The sequence below is a fragment of the Pipistrellus kuhlii genome, unplaced genomic scaffold (genome assembly GCF_014108245.1).
Source record: "Pipistrellus kuhlii isolate mPipKuh1 unplaced genomic scaffold, mPipKuh1.p scaffold_m20_p_3, whole genome shotgun sequence".
NCBI classification, from domain to species: domain Eukaryota; kingdom Metazoa; phylum Chordata; class Mammalia; order Chiroptera; family Vespertilionidae; genus Pipistrellus; species Pipistrellus kuhlii.
Genome location: NW_023425529.1, coordinates 33,135,991 through 33,159,252, shown reverse-complemented (window position 1 = coordinate 33,159,252; position 23,262 = coordinate 33,135,991). Strand labels below are relative to the sequence as shown.

The 23,262-nt window shown below is 42.3% G+C and overlaps 2 protein-coding genes across 4 annotated transcripts in view; one reads left to right on the top strand and one right to left on the bottom strand.

Moving 5' to 3' along the window:
• Positions 1 to 219: 219 nt before the first annotated feature.
• On the bottom strand, positions 220 to 750 carry LOC118729110 (eukaryotic translation initiation factor 1-like). Its single transcript, XM_036456381.2, has one exon. The coding sequence runs from the start codon at positions 622 to 624 to the stop codon at positions 391 to 393; it is 234 nt and encodes a 77-aa protein (XP_036312274.1). The 5' UTR covers positions 625 to 750; the 3' UTR covers positions 220 to 390.
• Positions 751 to 12,684: 11,934 nt separating this feature from the next.
• YARS2 (tyrosyl-tRNA synthetase 2) overlaps positions 12,685 to 23,262 on the top strand; it is a 29,145-nt gene continuing 18,567 nt past the window's right edge. For 2 of the 3 annotated variants that reach the window (XR_004991332.2, XM_036457625.2), the window contains exons 1-2: positions 12,686 to 13,502; positions 14,169 to 14,336. Coding sequence is in view for 2 of the 3 variants with exons in the window: in XM_036457625.2 (XP_036313518.1) it covers positions 12,721 to 13,502; positions 14,169 to 14,336 (950 nt within the window). In the remaining variant the exon portion in view is untranslated. Of the gene's footprint in view, positions 13,503 to 14,168; positions 14,337 to 23,262 lie in introns of all 3 variants that reach the window. The other variant, XM_036457626.2, reaches the window with a different exon arrangement.

Sequence of the window (23,262 nt, the reverse complement as noted above, 5' to 3'; positions counted from 1 at the left end):
AAATAGGTTTATAGTGGTGAATGCACAAACACAGAGTTTATTCTTGTATTATTATTTATCAATTATTATACTATTTGTCAATTATTGTGTTATTTATTTGTATTGCAACTATAAACCAACTTTTTCCCACCTGTATTTATTTAAGTATTGAATCATTGTGTTGTTATACCTGAACTAATATAATGTTACATGTCAATTATTTCCCTTTTTTTTTTTTTATGGCTCTTTTCAGTTTATTGCATGAAGGAGTTACACTAGTCCAAGTTAAAAGCAGACCCGAAATGGTTACATCATACAAGCTGTGAGGTTTTTAAACTTGTGACAAGGGACAGGAGGGAAATTCTACTCATTGCAAAGAAATCCTCACTTAAGCTTCTGAGCCAAAAGCACTTAAAACCCATGAACCTTCAGCTGGTCGTCCTTAGCCAGTCCAATCTCGACGAGGAACTGGCATATGTTCTTGCGCTGGTCACCCTGCAGCTGGACGGTGGTAAGGGTCTTCCTGCCGTTTCTCTGTTGAATTCTTATATGGATATAATCCTCAGTGCCAGCGGGAAGCAGATCATCACCCTTACTTGCATCAGCAAAGGGGTCGAAAGAGCGAAGGTTCTGGATAGCGGACATAAGATACGATTCCTTTTCCTGGGTGGAAACGGCCTGAGGAAGGCTGCGGCGGGAGAAGGCGGGCAGGGGAGACGGAGCGTCGGGAAGTGAGGGGGGGTTGGAGTGGGAGGTTGCTGAGTCCTCGGCGGCGGCTCAGTCACTGGGGCCTATTTCCCAATTTTTAAAAAGGAAATAAAGTTAAAGGTTTTTATAAGATTATTATAAAAAACGAGGGTGCTCTTTCTGTGCTGACTAGAAACTTTGCCACGATATAATGTTAAATGAAAGAAAAAAGAAAGATGCAGAAGAGAACAGTATGGTATTATTAATGTTTTATATGGTATATTTGAAAAGATGCAAAAGAAACTGGTAACAATGGTTGTCTTCCGGAAGAAAGCTGGACCTCTCTTTACATGTTACAAGTTCGACCCACAGGCTTTCGACATTGATCTTAGGGATCTGATGGCCAATGGCCGAGATCACAGCTCTTACTGTGTCTTAGACGAAGAGTTATTTTCTGAGTGAAAAGTACTACAGGTTTTCTTTCTATTCATGTGTCTCATATAGATTTTCACATGTGGTAAACCCCAATTTACTTTCCAAATCTCCACCCAGTTGGCGATTTATTCAGACTTTGAATGGCTTCCAGGTTCTTTCCACCTTGGGCAGAATCCAAGCGGACTGACTCTCAGATAAATCATCCCCTCCTCACTTGTGTGTGCGTCCTGTCAGTACTTCTGGGAACGTTATTTTGTCAAGTCAGCGTAAATGTGTGTGTTTTTAAAATGTTAAATTGCAATGGGAAATAGGAAGCCTGAGAAAAAACAAGACTGCAGATAAAAAGAGTGAGCAAAAAAAAAAAAAAAGAAAGAAAGAAAGAAATAAGGAAGAAAAATCAAGGATTAAGTTAGTTAAGGCCTAAAGTGAGAAGGATTACCTGAAGGCATTAAGAAAACTAAAAGCCATCAAAAACTAGTTTAAAAATATTCCTGGGGACTCTTTCCCCCTCCCCACATAGGAGTCTATACTTGTTCTTCAATAAATTTCCACCTTTGCTATACAATATATATATAGCAAAGGTGGAATATATATATATATATATATATATATATATATATATATATATATATATATATATATATAGCAGGGGAGTTGACCACTGCAGAGGGTGGTTTATTTGCATTTTTTTTTCCTTTACTGTATTCATCCTAAAATGGAGTGTATATATATCCCATGCAGGGTGCAAATTTATCCATTGGGATACAGAATTAAAAATTAGAATTTTTATCTTTATATTTTTAGTTCCATATGTATTTAGTTCCAACATGTATTATTCCGTACATCATGTATTTTTTCAGTAGTACAGTAGTCCTCCTTTATTCATGGTTTCACTTCCTATGATTTTGGTCACCTTTGGTTGGCCAAGGTCTGGAAATATTAAGTGGAAAGTTCCAGAAATAAACAGTTCATACGTTTTAAATCGCATGCCTTTCTGAGTAGTGTGACGAAATCTTAGGCATCCCCCTCCACTCGCCCAGAAAGTGGCTCATCCCTTTGTCGGTTATCACCACGTCACAGATGTTCCCTGCCTGTGAGTCTCTTAGTAGCCACCCCAGTTATTGGACCCACTATTGTGGTCTCACAGCGCTGTGTTCGGTTGGCCCTTATTTTACTTATTAATAACCCCAAAGCACAAGAGTCATGATGCTAGTGATTCAGAAATGCCATAAAGTCATTCCTTTAAGTGAAAAAGTACTTGTGTGTAGGAACAAGGTAGTATATAGAGGGTTTGGCACTATCCATGGTTTCAGGGGGTCTTGGAACATATGGCCCACAGAGGGGGAACTAGTATACAGTCATGAGCTACATAACAACCTTTCAGTCAACAACAGAACCCATAAACAATAGTGGTCTCTTGAATTAAAATGAAGCTGAAAATCTATTGATATATTGTCTAGTAGTGAGTCATTGTCATGTGGCAGCGCATGCATGACTCGTGTTTGTGGTGATGTGCGGCCAGTCGTGTGAAAGTACAGCACATGCAGTTATGTACAGTACAGAGTACTCGCTAATAAATGACTGTGTTAATGGTTTACATATTCACTATACCATAACTTTTATCATACTTTTACAGTGTACTCTTCTTACTTATTTAAAGAAGTTTACTGTAAAACGGTATACCATGTTACACCTGCAGCAGCCTTATTCATCTGTTTACTGCATCTCTTGATTGCATCATTTTCTCTTGCGCTTGTATTGTTTTGTTCATTATGGCCCCTAATTGTACAAAACCTGCTCCTTAGGTTTCCAGTAAGAGGCCACATTGAGCGATTGACCTGAAAAGGAAGGTAAAAGTAACTAAGGACTACGCAGGTGGAAAGTCAGTGATGGTTATTGCTCATGAGTGAGGCACGTTCCCTTCCACCACAGCTAAGATCTTGAAGAACAAGAGCAACGTGACAGAAGCTGTTCAAGGACCTGCTTCACAAAAGAAAAGAAAACTTCAAGAAGGGCTTCTGTCAGACCTGGAGAAACTCCTAATGCCCTGGGTTGAAGGCCAGACACCGTGTGTGTCCCTCTCAGCTCCAGGACCATCACAGCCAAAGCAGCAGGTTTGTTGGCGATGTTAACAGGCTGGACCTGCCTGTGGTGTTGAATTGACTGCTAGCTCTGGGTGGGTTCGATGAGCCAGGAGTTGTTATTCCTTACACAATATGAAAGTGCATGGTGCTGATTCTGGGAGTGCAGATGTGAAGGCGGCTAAAGACTTTTTGGAAACTCTAGATGTGCTGACTGTGGAGGGAAATTACCTGCCAGAGCAGATAGTCCTTGTGGATGAAACCCCCCTGTTCTGGAAACGGATGCCAGAAAGGACTTTCATCCGTAGGACCAATGCCAAATCAGTGCCAGGTTTCAAGACTTTAAGGACAGGATACTAGCCTTGCTTGGGGACAATGCTGCAAGCCACAAATTGAAGCCCTTTTACTCTGACACGGCTTTCAAGCATATCAACAAGCACACACTGCCAGTGTGCCACAGAGGCAATTGATGGGTGAGGCAGCTCCTCTCCCATGATGCCCTCCTGAGTACGGTACCACCCTGGGCCTTCACATTCACTCCCCACTCCCTGACTCACCAAGGGCAGCTTCCAACCCTGCAAGCTCCACTCATGGTAAGTGCTGGTACAGGTGTACTATTTTTTGTCTTTTATGCCATATTTTGCTGTACCTTTTCTATGGTTAGATATAGACACACAAATATCATTGTGTTATAATTTGCCTACAGTCTTCAATATAGTACCATGCTGTAGAGGTTTGTAGGGTAGGAACAATGAGCTCTACCAGACAGCCCATGTGGTAGGCTATACCACCTAGGTTTGTGTAACTGCACTCTGCAATGTTTGCACGGTAATGTTTGCATTTCTCAGAAAGCATCCCCATCATTAAATGACTCATGACTGCAAGTATGACATGGTGACTATAGTTGATAACACTGTATTGTACAATTGAAATTTGATAAGAGTAGAGCTCAAACATTCTGGTAGGGAGGAAGGGAGGGAGGGGGAGGGAGGGAGGGGGGAAGAGAAGGGAGGGAGGGAGAAAGGGAAGGAAGGAAGGAAAGAAGGAAACCTCCATCACACACCTGCCTTCACATCTCTCATGAGTATATCTGATTGGAGAAACCCAACTTATGGTTAGAACCAGCTACAAGAGATTTTGGACAATATAGCTTTTAGCTTTCCAGCCCTTGCAGCACACAAAGGCATAAAGAATGAATTAGGAATAAATGTCAATCCAATATAACTAACACAAATGCTATCAGGCTAAAATAGTCTAATGTGTTCATTTCACAGCAAGCCTGAGATTGCCCGCAGCACCTTCCAACTGTAACCTCCTGCTAAAATTGAAGGACAAAGGCCATCTGCTTTCCTATGTTAAATTCTCGGAACCTACTACAGTTCCAATCGCTATCTCTTAAATGAAAAACTACCACACAACGTTGTAGAGTGGCTAAGAAGATGTTCTTTGTTGCCAGAGATATCTGAATACAAGTACTGATGTCTCCTCATCTGTGAACTAGCTAAAAATAATGAAATTTCTGTTTTTAACTTTTTGAGGAAACTCCATATCATTTTCCATAGTGGCTGTGCCAATTAACAATCCTGCCAACAGTGCACGAGTGTTCCCTTTCCTCCACATACAGGTCAGCACTTGTTATCTTCAACAGATATTCTTTTTGTTGCTGTTAATCCTCACATGAGGATATTTTTAGAGAGAGTGGAAGGGAGGGAGTGAGATGGGGAGAGAGAGAGAAAAAGAAGCATCAATGTGAAAGAGACACATCTCAATTGGTTGCTTCCGGAACATGCCTCAACAGGGGCTGGGGATCTAACTTGCAACCCAAGTATGTGCCCTGAATGGGAATTGAACCCTCAATCCTTTGGTGCTTAGGCAATGCTCTCACCAGTTAACACACTGGCCAAAGCTTCAACAGATATTTAAATATATATTATATTGATTTTTTACAGAGAGGAAGGGAGAGGGAGAGAACATTAGAAACATTGATGAGAGAGAAACATTGATCAGCTGCCTCCTGCACACCCTCTATTGGGGATGTGCCTGCAACCAAAATACATGCCCCTGACCAGAATCGAACCTGGGACCCCTCAGTTTGCAGGCCTACGCTCCATCCACTGGGCCAAACCAATCAGGGCTCCAACAGATATTCTTAATCTCTTCATGTATGGCTCCACTTTTTGTTTTTATTTTAGAGAATTTTCCCGACTCAATATGAAATATTTGTCATTTTGTTTCTGATACTATTCATTTTATAACCACAATTTTAATGTCTGTAAAATATGCTGGCAAGGGTTATATCATAATATACAAGATTTCCCCCCAAAAAAAATGTATGCACACTCTAACAGCTGATAGCTCAATTCTGAAAATGAAATGTACTTTCATAAACACTGCCTTTAAATTATTCAAAGTGTGCCTATGTCTTGGGATATTACATTTTCCCCCAACAGTTTGCTATTTAAAATAATCTGATGCACATCTTTTTCCCTGTCTTTTCCCATATTTTATATAATTGAGACCCAAATATATGAAGATTTCATTGTTCTTATTCATGGTTTCCAGTGTAGAAACTTCAAATAGCTTGACCTTGTAATTTATTGTCAAAGCGGGACGCTTTGAGAGCAAAGGGACCATATTAAGAATTAGGCTGAGACAATAGAAGAGCAGTTACAGAGATGTTTCCAGGCTTGTTTCTCATTAGATAACTGAGAACACAGAGTTTACAACGGAAGTACATAAAGCCTGTGTTAAAGACACTGAGGAGAAAAAGACAGAAATAGGTGGAATCACAATGGAAATGCTCTGCAAAACTTAGACGAATCACTTATTGTTTTACTTCTTCTCCAGTGGACTTATACATTCACTTGTTGATGGAAAGACAGTGGTAAGTTAATTTATTTGCTTGGACAGTATGTCAGAGAGATGAGGAAATTACTAAGGCAACTTGAGAAATAGAAAAATTCCAAAATTATCTGAAGATGTTATAACTTTTGAACTTAGCTTTTCAAAATACAGTTACAACTGGTGTCTCCAAGATTCTGTTTCTAGGAGACAAACCTGCCTTTGGCATCACATTAGCAAACAGATAAGCTGCTCACGTGGCTTGCCAATCACCCCTGAAGCATGCCCCTAGCCAAGAGTCTGAAACAAAATGTTGGTGTGGGCCACACCAGCTCTCACCAAACTCAGAGCAAAAGAAGGGTTACTTGAAGAAAAACATTTAGTTACTTGAGAGAGAAAAATCCATCACAGCAGTTGTGAAGGGAAGACACAATTGCATATTGAAAGGGGAAGAACTGTTTGAACTCAATCCCTTTAACTCTGGGATCCCTTTAATTCTGTGCCTCTTCCACAACTATTCAGTAAGAGGTCTCCTATCCTCCACAATGATTCTCTCCCACCGCCCCATCCAAACCTGCAGGTTCCTGGGCAGTTGGCTTTGAGTCATTCCCTGTCTCAGCTTTGGGGTGGAACAGGACTCTGGGTCAGAAAGAGGAAGTTGCTGAGAAAAATTTAACTTCACAGAACAATTCCATCTCCATGAGGTCAGGCGTCTTTCTTTGGTTCATGAATGTATCCTAAGCATTTAGACTAGTTTCTGACTCATCGAATGCTTAAGTATTTGTTCAATGAGTGAGCAAACTTCTGAGTTCTTAACCCATTAGCATGGTAAAAGACTGCTTCCATCATCACTGAGCTCCTTCCTCCCAAAATTTAACTAAAATTTGATCATCTTACATGATGCCCAGGAAATAATATCTCTGATCTCTAACCCAATCTGATTGCTCTAGCCATCCTTATTGGCCAAGGCCTCTCCAGATGGCACTCAGGCATTCCTCCGCCTCAAATGGAGCAGAGGAACCATTGGTAAGACCAGGAACCCCAGGCTTAAAAGGTCCCGGGAGACCATTTCTCTGAGGCCAGGAAGCAATGCACAGCTCCTCTTGCAAGTGGGGCCAACAGCCCAGGCTCTCTTGCCTAGCTGGGGGATCTCTTTATATGGGCCACCCTGTCCCTTTCTCTTCTGCTTTTCCAAGCTTATTTCCTCAAACCTGATCCTGTCCCAAAGGTTCCTGACTTTGGGAAATAAATGGCACAAACAAATCCCAGACCTCTCTGCATTCCTCCCTGACTTCCCCCAGGCACTGACACACAGAGCTTACTATCAGTTACATGGATGCACTGGAAAGGGAAAGATGAAGGATAAAAAAAGCAGTGTCATAAACATCTCAAATATTCAGCTACATGAGTACGTGACCTATAATTAAGTCAACTGTGGGCCCTACAGGTTATTCCACTGGCCACAAAACAGCTTACTAAACGAAAGTAAGAACAGTTATCTATTGCTCTAAATTGCAATACAGAAAGGAAATACACATTTAGTAACCTGTCTCTACACAAGCACATACACACACACACACACACACACACACACACACACACACCCTTTGTTCAATATCCTCCTATAACAAACAGCTTAAAAGAGAGTAAAGAAAGTGGTCTCTGCCAAAACTGGTTTGGCTCAGTGGATTGAGCCTCGGCCTGCGGATTGAAAGGTCCTAGTTTCGATTCTGGTCAAGGGCATGTATATTGATTGCAGGCACATCCCCAGTAGGGGGTGTGCAGGAGGCAGCTGATCAATGTTTCTCTCTCATTGATGTTTCTAACCTCTCTTCTTCTCTGTAAAAAATCAATAAAATATATATTTTTAAAAAAGAAGAAAAAAAAGAAAGTGATCTCTTCTAAAAATGTTTGGGTGTTAATTTGACCACCAGCCTGAAAAGCATTAGAGCCATTTTAATAAAAGGACGTAGACTCGGTTTTAAGGCACTTTACTTATATAAAAATTGCACTTTTAATCCAATATAATGGCATCTTCTTTCTTGTAAGGATGATAAGCATTATTAATCTCACATCCTAACACACTGTGGGAGAAGGATGAATCTGATAGGAAGAGCCTTTTCCTCATCCCACCTTACGCAAAGGAAACTTCCTAGAAGGAATTCATTGAAGTGAAAGGGAAGCAATTGACTTGCAGGTAAGTGGGGACAGGGTGGCAGGATTCTATAGGATTTATGGCGTGAGTTTCCAGAATAATGGCAACAGGCAACCAATGACAGAGGATGAAATTATGAGGCAGGCTAATTTATGAATTATACACAAACAACAAAGGATTGAAAGCAGCTTTTAGAAATGTTCTCAAGAAGCAGGAAATAGGACTATCAGGGAAACACTTGAACTGCAAGCAAGGCCACCCCTAAATCTCCAAAATAAGTTGCAATTTCATTCTTCGTTCTAACCCATTTCCTTTTTGCATTCTATGTCCTCGCTTATCTTCCAGAAGAAGCCTACACCTCCAGCCTCCAAGAGAAAAGAAAGCACAAGGGGGACTCATTTTTTTACTAAATTTATTGGGGTGACATTGGTCAACATGGATGTATAGGTTTCAGGTGTGGGTTTCTATGTTACAAGATCTGTATACTGCTCCATGTGCTCACCACCCAAAGTCAAATCTTCTCCTGTCACCTTATATTAGGAACCCCTTCTCCCAGGAATAATATTTTATAGTGATTACAATGATCAGAATTCCTCAGATTCCTTTTGCTGTCCCTTTGCTGTGACCTTCAGACAACTCACATTTCAGACCAGCCAGGCCTCTTCTGTGATTTGAACATGTAACATGTCACAGATAAAAGCTTCAAAATTAAGTGGGACTGCCTACCTTTAAGCTGAGGGGTATAAGCTGTGAGAGCCTAGTTAAAACGCTATAATTTTATCTTCTTGTGCCTTTTATTTATTTATTTTTTTATATATTTTATTGATTTTTTACACAGAGGGATAGAGAGTTAGAAACATCGATTAGAGAGAAACATCCACCAGCTGCCTCTTGCACACCCCCTACTGGGGATGTGCCCGCAGCAAAGGTACATGCCCTTGACCTAAATCGAACCCGGGACCTTTCAGTCCACAGGCTGATGCTCTATCCACTGAGCCAAACCGGTTTCGGCTTCTTGTGCCTTTTAAATGCTTGCAGGCAGACTTTGTTTTATCTCGCTTCACAGATGTGTTTTTTGCACACCACCAGTAAAAACATTACAGCTCACTGAAGGCTCAGATAATGGTTAGAGGTTTTTTTTAGCAATAAAATATTCTTAAATTCAGCCGAAACTGGTTTGGCTCAGTGGTAGAGCATCAGTCTGTGGACTGAAAGGTCCCGGGTTCGATTCCAGTCAAGGGCATGTACTTTGTTTGCCGGCACAACCCTGGTAGGGGGTGTGCAAGAGGCAGCTGGTTGATGTTTCTCTCTCATCGACGTTTCTGGCTCTCTATCTCTCTCCCTTCCTCTCTGTAAAAATCAATAAAATATATTAAAATATTCTTAAATTCAAAGATATACATTGCTTTTTAGAGACTTTAGAGACTATAGAATATAATGAACATAACTTCTATATGCACTGGGAAACCAAAAAATGTGTGGGATTTATTGTGATACTCACTTTATTTTATGGGAACTGAACCCATAAAATAGCAAGGTATGTCTGTATATGTATAATTGATTACATTTTAAAAACCAAACCGTGTAAACCAGGGATGATTCATCAAATCAAACATTTATGTGACATTTTATTAGACATAAGTTAATGGCAAAATAGACATGCCTCTCATGCAAAGTCAGCTAACTTCAAGTTATCACAGTTGAGATAAACCGTATTTCTAAAATAACTTTTTAACACTTTTCCAGATTAAAAAAAAAATAGTAAGAATCAAATTGTATATCTTTCCTGACCCTAAAAACTCAATTCATGCGGCCAGACCCATAAAATGTAAGCCATGTATACAATTCCAAGGGTTTAAAAGTCCACCATCTTCTGCTCCTGTCATTTTCCCTATTAACCAAGACAGATTACACAAGGAAAATAATGGTTGCTGTCACAGAACCACTGTCCAGTCTCTTAGGACCTGCCCTGATTACATCTTCTGTTCCAGGCTTTGCTACTTGTTCGTGAAATAACCACACTTCATGAGAGACCAAGTTGAATGTCAGTCTATTTTAAAGACCTTATAATAAATGCTAGTCTCAGATATTCATTTTCTCTTTTTCCACAGAGTTCTTCTCCACCATGTAATGTTGAAACAGGTACATGTTTCCATAAGGAGAAGTATGTTTTCCTGAAGTGATTAAGTAATTGAACCACATATGAAGTAATACTTTCTGGTATAAAATTGTTAACATTCTTATAACAGCCACAGATAAGTCACCAGTCATATTAATCAGAAACCTCAAGAATGTAAAATGGCGGAAACCGGTTTGGCTCAGTGGATAGAGTGTTGGCCTGTGGACTGAAAGGTCCCAGGTTCGATTCTGGTCAAGGGCATGTACCCTGATTGCGGGCACATCCCCAGTGAGGGGTATGCAAGAGGCAGCTGATTGATGATTCTCTCTCATCTATGTTTCTAACTCTCTATCCCACTCTGTAAAAAATCAATAAAATATATATTTTTTAAAAGAATAAAATGTTCAAATCTTTCTGCACCATCTGCTGTGTGTTCAGGAGACTTTCCTGCTACACATACTGAAATATGTCCCTGACCAAAGTGGTGTGAAATAAGGTTGCAGATCACAAATTCAAGAATGTTTTTAATAACAATACGAGAGAGAGAATACACCCTGCTTATTTTCTTCACCCTGCTTATTTTCTTCAGCATTTGGGATGTTACATAGCCTGTTGAATAAATATTTAAGCATCCTATTGAAGTTACTATTTAGCAATGAAAGTTCACTTCACTAATAATTATACATGCAAAGAACCTCATTTTAAAAATATTTCATGTTGCCAAATTACTTTATAATACTAGAAATTGGAAATGGCCCTAGCCTGTTTAGATCAGTGGATAGAGCGTTGGCCGCAGACAAAAGGGTCTCAGGTTCGATATCAGTCAAGGGCAGGTACCTTGGTTGCAGGTTTGACCCGCAGCCAAGGTCAGGGGCACGTGCTGGAGGCAACCAATTGATGTATCTCTCTCACATCAATATTTCTCTCTGTGTGTCTCTCCCTCTTCCTTCCACTCTCTAAAATTCAATGGAAAAAAAATATATATCCCTGAGTGAGGATTAGCAACAATAACAAACAGTGGAAAGGTCCTGTGAAAAATGGTTCGGAGCAGGGCCCAGATTCCCGCTTCAGCACCAAGGCACTCAACCCCCAGCTGTTGAGAATATCAGTGTTGATGGCTCACAGCTGAGTCCTCTGCATTTCACCCTCTGACATGGTTTTGCCTCCTTTCCCTGGGGTATCACACATTTAATGAACGGTTAATAACAGTGGAAAGGCCTGCCTCCTTGCGTCAATTCAGGATGACTGAGTGGAACTCCCAGCTTCATAGCCCCATATAGTATTGGCTGAGTCCTCTGCTGCAAATTGTTCACAGTTCAATGTTTCCTTCTATCCAACTCTGCTTTCATCACTCCATCACAGACATTATTCCCAAGAGCACATCCCAATAATTTTTCTGTACACAAATCTCCCATGTGCGTCTGCTTCCAGAGGAACTCATCCTAAGACAGTTGGTATTGAAAGTGGTCCCGGAAATTAGACTCTAAACTGGGGTTTGGGGGGCTGATTCCCTGCCAGCCAACTGCCAGCAGAACCCCATGTCTAGTGAGTGGAATACTGAAAGCACCTGGCAATGCTGTGGCCATGGGATTACTAATTTGAATCCATTTATGCTGAAGCTATGTCCAGACCTGCTTACATGTAATTAAAAAAAAAATCATAAATAAACAAAACGGCTTTTTATACTGACTTTTCTCTCGCTATAGTTTGGACAAGACTGCCACCTCCTGGAGACGCTAGTGAATACTGGGGACTGAGGTGTTCTCATCCGCCTGGGGAATGAGTAATACGACATTGTTTGCGTCTCAACGCCAACTCCCTATCTCTCCTTGAAATTAAGCCAATGCCTAACCCCTCACAACCTCTGCGAACAGATTTTTGTATGGAAACAAGACTTCAAAGGACAATGATTTAACGTGGAAATTTAAACAAAAGCTAACATCTGTAGCTCGCAATATGCCACGTACTTTCTTAATCCTTACAGCAGCCCTCTGAAGTGGGAACTATTATAATAAACACCTCCACGTTACAGATGAAGAAATTACGTTCTACAGGAGTTTAAAGTGACTGGGCAGTAAGCGAAAGTGTTAATATCATCACTGGCGAACGAGAACTAAAGGGCTGAATTAAAGTATTAGGTGTGGGATATACTGGAGCTCTGTTGGAAACAGACCACTAGTCAGGATCAGGATTGTGTGCTTTAATTGCCCCAAGTAGCTCTTTCTGTTTCTGACTTCAGAAACTGCTATTCTTTGTTTACAACCCTGGATGGTTGGGACTCCAGTGACTGCCTAGGACGCCAGCTCCGTAACTAAGTAACCGCCTTCCTCCACCGGGCATGCGCACAAAACCTGACGCTATTGGGAGGAGGCCCGAGGCAGCGGCGCGCGGGATCCCAGCATTCCTTTCGCGCCACCCCCAAGATGGCGGCGCCCATGTTGCGGTGCATGTCTCCGAGCCGGTGGTTTTGCACCCCGGGCCCGTTGGGAGTCTTGCCCCGGGGGCTGCGGGAAGCCCACTCGGGCGATAAGGGGTTGCTGGCGGCGCAGAAGGCTCGGGGTTTGTTCAAGGAGTTCTTCCCCGACAAGGGGACGAAGGTAGAGCTCCCAGAGCTCTTCGACCGCAGCCTCGCGGGCAACTTTCCCCAGACCATCTACTGCGGCTTCGACCCCACGGCGGACTCGCTCCATGTGGGGCACCTGCTGACGCTGCTGGGCCTCTTTCACTTCCAGCGAGCCGGCCACAACGTGATCGCCCTCGTGGGAGGCGCCACGGCGCGCCTGGGAGACCCCAGCGGCCGCACCAAGGAGCGCGAGGCGCTGGACGCGGAGCGCGTGGGCAGCAACGCGCGCGCCCTGCGCCGGGGGCTCGAGGCCCTGGCAGCGCACCACCAGCAGCTCTTCTCCGATGGGCGGGCCTGGGGCAGCTTCACGGTGCTGGACAACTCGGCCTGGTACCAGGAGCAGCACCTGGTGGACTTCCTGGCGGCGGTGGGCAGCCACTTCCGCATGGGCACGCTGCTGAGCCGGCTGAGCGTCCAGACCCGGCTCAAGAGCCCCGAGGGCATGAGCTTGGCCGAGTTCTTGTACCAGGTGCTCCAGGCCTACGATTTCTACTATTTGTTTCGGCGTTACGGATGTCGGGTCCAGCTGGGCGGATCTGATCAGATGGGCAATATCATGTCGGGATACGAGTTCATCAACAAGTAAGGGTCTTTCGACCCTGGAGAAATCCTGGGACAATAAATAATTTACACGCGAAATAGCCGGTGATGCCCTCGTAGGATTATGAATTGATGCCCCATCGTCCAAACCCTTGTTGGTTGTCCCTCCAGGAAGGGTCTGTAATGGTGTTGTTATCACTGGCCAGTGAGGACTAGAGGGCCGAGTTAAAGTGATAGCTATGGGATGTAGCCTAGAGCTCTGCAGGAAATAGACCACAAGTCAGCATTGTATGTTTTAATCCCCCTAAGTAGCTCTGTTTCTGGTTTGAGAAACTGCTTTTCTTTGTTTATACCTGAGCAGGTGCAGGCTTCCTTGAGTAGCCTCTGCTTTAGCTCTGCACCTTTCGTGAAGCTAGGGATGAGCCACAGGGCTGGCCCATGTGCTACTCATTTTTTTTTTTTTTTTAATCCCTTTAACTCATTCAGTGTCTCCACCCGACTCCCCCTTAAACAGCGCCTCCCCTTGGCTTGCCCAGAGTCCCTCGTTCAATTGCTATTCAGAATGACAAATGCCAAAATAGAGTGAATGCTGTAAGAGGTCACAAAAGTTTTCTTAGAGCAAGAGACGGCACAGAAATTTGTAGGGTGATTAGCAGAATCTACCATCACCTATGCCTGAAACATAATGAAGTTTTTCTTTATGCATAGGTTGACTGGAGAAGATGTATTTGGAATCACTCTTCCTCTCATTACGAGTACAGCTGGAGCAAAACTGGGAAAGTCTGCTGGCAATGCTGTTTGGCTAAGCAGGGATAAGACATCTCCATTTGAACTGTATCAGTTCTTTGTCAGGCAGCCAGATGATTCGGTAGAAAGGTGAGTTCTTAATAGTGTGCTGAGAAAAATTAAGCTCATAAGTTCATGATACAATTTTAGCATTGAGTCTCTATTATGTTTGGTTATTGTTTTTAAGGTCGACTATATTAAAGGCATAAACAATTACAACACAGAACATTGTAACTTTAACTGTCCTGAAGTTAAATACTTTTGGTTGGTTAAAGCAGAAAACCACTGTGGTTGATAGAAAACTTAGATCCAAAGTCCTGATTTGCATTTGGCAAGTACAGTAAAACCTTGATATAAAGATTAATTCTGATGAAGGGGTGTCCATAAAAGCTGCAAGTCCAGTATATCATAAAGGAAGGTTTTCCGAATGTGTACTATGTTAAAAATTGACAAATTAGTTTACTTGTTTTTATTTATATAGACACCTTTGTGTGATTAAAATTAAATAAGTATGAAAAGTTTAATTTCACAGAAGAGTTTTCCATATGTATTGTAATTTTAAATTTATACTGAATAGGTCTAGTGTGTGCATTCACCAGTTACTAAGAGTGAGCAGATGCCCTCAGCTGGGGTGTGGCTAAGCGCATACAGGAACAGCAGCTAACACTGGTTAAAACTGCTGCAGAGCCCTGACCTGTTTGGCTCAGTGGATAGAGTGTCCACCTGTGGACTGAAAGGTCCCAGGTTCAATTCCAGTCAAGGGTATGAACCTTGGTTGTGGGCACATCTCCAGTGGGAGGTGTGCAGGAGGCAGCTGATCGATGTTTCTAACTCTATCCCTCTCCCTTCCTCTCTGTAAAAAAATCAATACAAAATATTTTTTTTTTAGAAAACTGCTGCAGAAAGTCATGCCATTCTACAACAGAACCAATAACCAAGCTTGATTTGGTGTGATCATTCCCTGAACATTGTTTATAAGCAATGATTCTTGGATTTAAATATCAGACTATAGGTGTAGATATGTAATATTTATGTAGGCAAAATTACTAGTGTTTTTTTCCAATGTGTGATCTATTCGCTAGAGTTTATTAAAAACAACTGAATTAATAACAAAAAAATACCTGTTAATGTAATTATTATATAAACAAATCTTGGTTAAAAGCATTTTAAAATTTTTACAAAGTGTTAATTTTTACATATGACACATGGACCAGATTTTGTCTAATAAATCCTAAGTCTGTTAAGTCAAGGTCTGCAAAATCGAGGGTTTATTGTATTTGAACTCTGACTTCCGGTCCCCAATCTTCTCTTTATTTCCCTATGTGTCAGATTAATGGTGTGTCTGTTCATGAAGTTGTCCATTTATCTAAAACATTTTTTAAAAGTGGGTAATTGTGTAAGTGAAATGTCTTGCCCAAGGAATGTAATATAAGTAAATAAACAGGTGAGAGCAAGCAGTCTAAATTGGTGGTATTTCTAGCAGGGGAACAGTCTGGTTTCAAATGCACATTTCGGCTTGCCACACAGGGAGATTTGATGCAATAGTGTAGTAGGCAGAGGATGTCCTCAGAGTTTGCAGGCATCTTGTTATAGGGTAGGATCAGCTGGCAAACGCCAGGCAAATTTGGAAAAGTAATATTCCAATGAGTCCCCTGATGGAATCAGGACAGTACGTTTAGTCCATTGTTCCTGAAAAGTCTTAGTCTTCATTTAAGCATTTTGCCAAGTTTGAGGTGGACTAGGGTGTGGGGCCATTTGGGCAAGTGATGAGGCCTCTGACGTAGTGATATGTCCCCGGAACGTCATCTCTAGTGTAGGGGGCATAATCTCCAGTGGCGAACTCTTGAGCTGGTGATGTCACCTGAGGCATTGTCCTCTTCAGTGGTAAGTCCATCTCTCTAGAAGTGCAGTTCTATGGAGTGGTTGCCACTAGTGGGTTGGTGACCCCCCCTCCCATGTGGCTGTCCAGTTGAGGTTCTGATCATGGGCTAGGGGTCATTTATTGATGAGAGGCTTATATTGGACTACTCATCCTCAATTAAGTCAGCAACGTGAAGCAGATGACAAGATGATGGAAAAGCATAGCATAAAGGGGAAGGTGAGCCAGAGGAAAAATAAATGGATGTTGTCATGGAGGTAAAAGCTGGACTCCCAGGGGTGACCAAAAGTGGGATTTGGAGGAGCGTATGATAGTTGGTATATGGGGTATGTAGTTCCCCAGGGTGTGAGAAGCAAGATGAGGGCCTGGGCAAGAGTTCAGTCCATTTTGGGAACCACTTGCCTGAAAGTAATTTAAGGAGTGTCTCTTTGAAAAGGCTGTTGTGATGCTCAATGAGTGAGAGTCCCCAAGGGGAGTCTGGTGTGAGTATTTAATGATTGTGGAGGCATATCTGGAAGCCCCAGCAGAAGGGGATGGCAGTGGGCGATGAAATGAATCAGCTAGTGGGAGCATGGTAAATCTCCCCAAGGAAATATGTCCTCATGTAGATAGCTCCCCTTGTTTGGTTTGGGAGCAGAAAATGCAATTGTCTGTCACAACTTTGGCTGCCACAAAAGAGAAAGGAAGTCCCCTCATTTGATCCCAAGTTGTGAGGCCATGAATTCCTGAGGGACCTGAGATTATAGGATCCATTTCTCAAGCTGGTTGGGAAGGGTTGCTATCCTGAGAAGTCTGTACCATGCAGAGTGTGGAGGGCGCAGTGAGGGAGTCGACAATATTGTTGAAAATGTCTTCTGGCATAGAGCGGTTAGTATGAGCAGAAGCAAGAGGAACAATGATAGGAATTGGGGACTCCTGCCATAGCTAGGCAGCCCAAATGGGCTTGTGTTTTTTTGAAAAAAGTATCCCTTAGCCATTGGCCAGACCAAACTGTAAGGTGATAATAGCCAGGAGTCTGAAAATGTGGATCTGCAAAAGATCTCTTCCCGTGGCTCCCTTGAGGGCTAGGTGAGCACCTACAAGTCCTGCCAGTTGGGCTGAGCCAGAGGGAGATGCTGGAGGCCGGGTGGATGCCACAGCCCTGCAGGAAGCTACATTGTGTAAGCCAGCAGTCGCTAACCTTTCGGACCTCGGGGACCACTGGTTGGTGACTGCTGGTGTAAGCTGCCACTGACGAAGAACACTGACTCCCTGCCCATCTGAGGCATTTGGTCCCAAGGGGTCCCCAAGCAGCCAGAGGAGGAGGAAACAAGAATTGATACTAACTCTGCAAGGCTCTTGGGCAAGGAGCTGAACATGCAGGAGGCCACATTGTCTTGTAATTTGGAAAGGCCTTGACGTCAGATTTAGCCCTTCTTAAGGTACCATTTCCGTTTTACCAAGGAGGCATTGGTGGCTTCGCCAAGCTACTATTATGAAGCATCTCTAACCCAGGGTATTACAGGAATCTGGGTATGGAGTAATACTGGACAGTCAAGGCCTTGGTTTCTAAAATTTGATCCCATGTGATGTGTCAACAGTGAAAGATGAAGGGTATGTTGCCTTCACAACATGAAAAAGCTTAGTATGTGTTGAACTTGAGAGTAGTGGGTAGTTTATAGAGAGTAGTGGGTAGAATTTTGTACCAGTGCACAAAATTCATGCATGGGTAGAGTCCCTAGGCCTGGCTGGCGATCAGGGCAGATCTGTGGGGTGACCGGCAGGGCAATCAGAGGGACCCCTGCTGTTACCCACCTTGGCTGGCCTGGTGCCACGCACTCGCCGGCCTTGCCCCTGCCACTGCCTGCTTCCTGGCCAACACTGCCGCCGGTCACCTTCACTTGCAGGGTGATCAGGGGGCCCCCTCTGGCACCCTCCTTGGCCTGGGGCCTGCAGACACCTCCTGTGTTGGGTGTCTGCACCCTGGCGGTCAGTGCGCATCATAGTGACCGGTCGTTCAACTGTTCGGTTGATTTGCCTATTAGGCTTCTATTATATAGGATTGATGTTTTGACTGTTGGGGCGTTTCGTGGCCCTTAGAAAAATCACATGATGCCCAAAATCAGAAGTTGCTCAGCCTTGGATCTTGTAAGGATCAGTTGCCCAGCCACGTTGGTATAGGTTGGTGGTTGGCAAACGCATTAGTCAACAGAGCCAAATATTAATAGTACAACGATTGAAATTTCTTTTAAGAGCCAAATTTTTTAAACTTAAACTTCTTTTAATGCCACTTCTTCAAAATAGACTCGCCCAGGCCGTGGTATATTGTGGAAGAGCCGCACTCAAGGGGCCAAAGAGCCACATGTGGCTCACGAGCTGCAGTTTGCCAACCACGAGTGTAGGTGATGTGTGAGCACGTGTAAATCTGTTCATACTGCTTTCCTCAGAGTCTATGCTTCTCTCAATATAATGCCAAAAACTGCAGTGTTCCAATGTAAGATATTTAAGTCTTGGCAGTAAAGGTTATGTACATTGGCCGGGTTATTTATCTCATTGGGAGCTGTGTAAATGGATATTAAGCCCCTTCAAAATTATTTTAAAAACAAAAAACTGGACCTGGGATTCCTGTACAATGGGAAACGAACATATTAGTTAGGTCATTGGCCTTTATCACACTACTTGGTGATCACTGAATTTTATGACAGCAGTGACATTTTGGGATAGATACTACAGGCAACAAACACATGGCAGACGCAATATGCAAAAGCACACACCAGCAAGCAAGCTGCATTTCCAAGTGGGTAACACCAGTAAGTAAGCTAGTCTAAGCTAACGGGTAGTCAAGGTTAGTCAATTAACCCCGCAGTTAATTGTAAGTTCAGTTATGTAATCCTGCCAACTATGCTGATAATTGTGTTGATCGCGGCCTATTGGTAAAGATATTATTGACTAAAAATGCCTGCGAGTGCTCAGCTGTGCCCATACTGCTTGGTGAGCCCTCACAGACGTTTCCACATAACAAGACCTGCCCTTGTTATGATTTCGGGATGCAACTCAACAGCAACGTTTGGGACCTTTGGCAAAATGAGATTTAGTACAAGTCCATGAGGGTACATGGCACTCTTGAGGGCCATACAGCGAAGTCACAGAGACAGGAAGCTCTGCTTTTACTGGGGGTGAGATAGGGTGCCTAAGGTTTCATGGGGGAGCTCAAGTGGTCAATTATCTAGGTTATCCAGGGCTTTCCAAAAGGGGAAATTCATGAGTCGGGGAGGCCTACTGCCTTATCAAGTTAGTTCACTCCTAGCTGTATCATACAGGGGGGGCAAAAGTAAGTTCACCATTGTGAGCACACGAAACAGTTTATTGTTGTGTTAATTCCATACAATTATAAACCTTTGCCCACCCCTATACAATTGGCAATATGTTTATTCAAGATGGATGTCTTTGAATAGACTATATCCCATGTATATTTTTGCCTCCTTTGTAGATTGTTAATTGATTATAAAAGAATGGGTTTGTTTCTGCGCTCTCTATTCTGGTCCATTGATATATACGTCTGTTTTTATGCCTATGGCCTTGTAGTATTGTTTGATATCAGGTAGCATGGTTCCTCCAACTTTGTTCTTCTTTCTCAAGATTGCTGAGGATAATTGAGGTATTTTGTAGTTCTATAAAGATTTTCGGAAAATTTGTTTGAGTTCTGTGAAATACATCATTGATATCTTGATAGGAATTACGTTGAATTGATAGATTGCTTTGGATAATATGGAAATTTAATTACTTAAATTCTTCCTTGTGCAGGGCAAGCACAGTCAAGGGTTCGGTGAACCTGAAGAGGGTTGGGGGGGGGGGGGGGGAGCAGCAAAGGATTAAAGAAAAGACAGACAAAGAGAATAGCTGGGGCTTAGTGGATCTCCCGTATCTGGCTGAGGCTACAGATAGAGATCCAGCCAGCAAGCTGAGGCTTTATTTTATTTTATTTTTTTAAATATATCTTATTGATTTTTTTTACAGAGAGGAAGGGAGAGGGATAGAGAGTTAGAAACACCGACAAGAGAGAAACATAAATCAGCTGCCTCCTGCACACCTCCCACTGGAAATGAGCCTGCAACCAAGGCACATGCCCCCAACCAGAATCGAACCTGGGACCTTTCAGTCTGCAGGCCAATGCTCTATTCACTGAGCCAAACCAGTTAGGGCTGAGGCTTTATTTTATAGCCAGAGGTAAACAAGGTAGTGATCAACATAGTTACAATCTTATGAGTTTCACTTGTTTTGGCAGCACTTGCTGCACCTCCCACAGCCCATTAACTACCCAGGAAGGATCTAGGGAAGGTCATAAGGTCAAGCTTAATTATCCTAAGAGGGCTATGTCCTCTAAGCTCAGACTTGTTTGTGGCTTGGCCAACAAGTCAGTCCGAGGCTTAACCCTATAGGTGCTCCCTATATCTCTCCCTTCTTTTATTTTTAAGCTACTATACTAAAACTTACACATCAAGAACAAAACTCTGACTATTAGAACAATAATAGAACAATGCCAATGCAAAACCCAAACTACAGACAAGTTAACATTTTAAAACTTGAACATCAAGAACAGAACTCTGGCTATTAAAACAATAACAAAACAATGCCAATGCAACACAGCAATAAGAGAGAAATCAAACTATAGGCATGTTAATATTTTCAGCTACAGAATGAAAGTTACCTACTTAGAGTCCTTAGATTTGGCCAACCAAGAAAACTGGCAGCTCACCAAAGCTAGTCAGCACCTTAGTCACTTGCTTATCCTTCGTTTTCTTCTGCATCACTATTATTGGAGCAACTCTCAGTCTTTTGAATGAAGGGACAGAGAGCTTCTCTGGGTCCCCTGTACCTCCTCCAGCTGCCTGTGCTGCTTCTCCCTTTCTTTGATGAGGATGCCCCACAGCTGCTGCAGGTTGGTGAGCCTCTGTGGGATGGTCTCAGCATTTAGGCTGCTGCTGTTGGTGACGATGCTCTGGCTTCTCTCGAAGATGATGTTGATGCAAAGCTGCTGCTGTTGGATTTCCTTCTAGAGAGTCTGATTTTTCTTTATAGTCTTCAAATTTGGACAGTATTATTTTCCTAGGTTTTACACCTAGCTATTACTAAACTTTGCTCCCTACTTTTATTTTTTGCTTTCTGCAAACGTGCCTTAAGGGAGCCTCCTTTCACCTTACAATTGTGGTTTCCCCAAACTCAGGCCCCGCTTTGGGCACCATATGTGCTGGGCCAGCAGAGTGAAGGGTCTGGTGAGCCTGAGGGGGTGTGGCGAAGGATTAAAGAAAAGACAAAGAAATTAAGCTGGGCCTCAGAGGATCTCCTGTGTCTGGCTGAGGCTGCAGAGAGAGATCCAGCCAGCAAGCTGAGACTTTATTTTATAACCAAAGTAAACAAGATTTGGAATTTCCCTTTTTGCTGGGAGTTTTTATCAAAAATGAGTGCTGGATTTTTATCAGTGGATTTTTTCTGCATCTATTGATAGGATCGTGTGATTTTTGTTCATTTTGTTTATGTCGTGTATAACATTTATTGAGTTGCAGATATTGTGCCAGCCTTGTATGCCCAGAATAAAGCCCACTTAATCATGGTATATAATCTTTTTAATATATTGCTACAATCTGGTTTGCTAATATTTTGTTGAAGACTTTAGCTATGTGTTCATCAGGTATATTGGCCTATAATTTTCTTTCTTTCTAGTGTCAATGTCTTTTTTCTTTTAAATATATTTTATTGATATTTTACAGAGAGGAAGGGGGAGAGATAGAAAGCTAGAAACATCGATGAGAGAGAAACATCGACCAGCTGCCTCTTGCATACCTCCTACCGGGGATGTGCCCACAACCAATGTACATGCCCTTGATCGGAATTGAACCTGGGACCTTTCAGTCCGCAGATCAACACTCTACCACTGAGCCAAACCGGTTTCGGCTAGTGTCAGTGTCTTTATCTGCCTTCAAAATTAGGATAATTTTGGCTTCGTAAAAGGAGGTTGTGTATCGTCCCTCCTCTTGAGTTTTTTTGTTTGTTTTTTATTTTTTTGTGTTTTGTTTTGTTTTTAATAGTTTGAGAAGGGTAGGTGTTAGTTCTCTTTGAGTGAATGTTTGGTAAAATTCACTTGTGAAGTCATTCAGTCCAAGACTTGTTTGTTGGCAGTTTTTTTTTTTTTATTACTGCCTCAACTTCATTAGTTATATTCTGTCTATTCAGAGTTCCTGATTTTTCCTACTATAGTTTTGGAAGATTGTATGTTGCTAGTAATATCTGTTTAGCCCAGGTTGTTTAATTTGCAAGCATATATTGTTGTTCATAATATTTTTTTATAATCCTTTATATTTCTGCAGAGTCACGTGTTACATATTGTCTTTCATTCCTGATTTTATTTGAGTTCTTTGTTTCTTAATAAGTCTGGTTAAAGCTTTATCAATCTTTTTATCTTTTCAAAGAAACAGCTCTTGGTTTCATTGATCTTTTGTATTATTTTTTTAGACTCTAATTTTAATTTCTGCTCTGATCTTCTGTTATTTCCTTCTACTCACTTTGGACTTTGTTATTGTTTCCTAATTTCTTTTAGTACAAATTAGTTTTATTTGATATTTTTCTTATTTCCTGTAATGCTATTAATTTCCCCATTCATACTGCATAGATTTGGGCCATTGTGTTCTCATTTTCATTTGTCTCAATGTCTCTTGATTTTTTTCCTTGAACTCATTGTTATCCCATTCAATGTCTAGTACCATTGTTACACCCAGACTTCGTGATCCCCAAGGACCACTAGGGAGCCAAGTCCGATGCAATAAACAAAAGAGCCTTTTCCATGCTAGCATGGGTTCTGTCTCACTCATGCCGGCAGCATGGCGGAAGAGAGAGCGAATTTCGCCCAGTCCAGGGGTTTTACTCAGGTCGGTGATGATATAACTGCCTCGACTAACCCTGATTGGTTGGGTGAGGGCTAGAGTCCAGCCACAGAATGGAGGATAACTCCGCCCTGCCCCACAGTGGAGTCAGGAGCCCATCCTCACCCCGCCCTGCCCTCTCACCATGTTAGTTAGTTTTCATGTCTTTGTATGTTTTTCAGTGTTTTTCTTGTTCTTGGTTTCTAGTTTCATTTCATTATGGTCAAAGAAAATGCTTGAT

Excerpts from the sequence above, each read along its gene's own strand:
- LOC118729110 (XM_036456381.2), bottom strand. The coding sequence starts at position 624 with ATGTCCGCTATCCAGAACCTTCGCTCTTTCGACCCCTTTGCTGATGCA.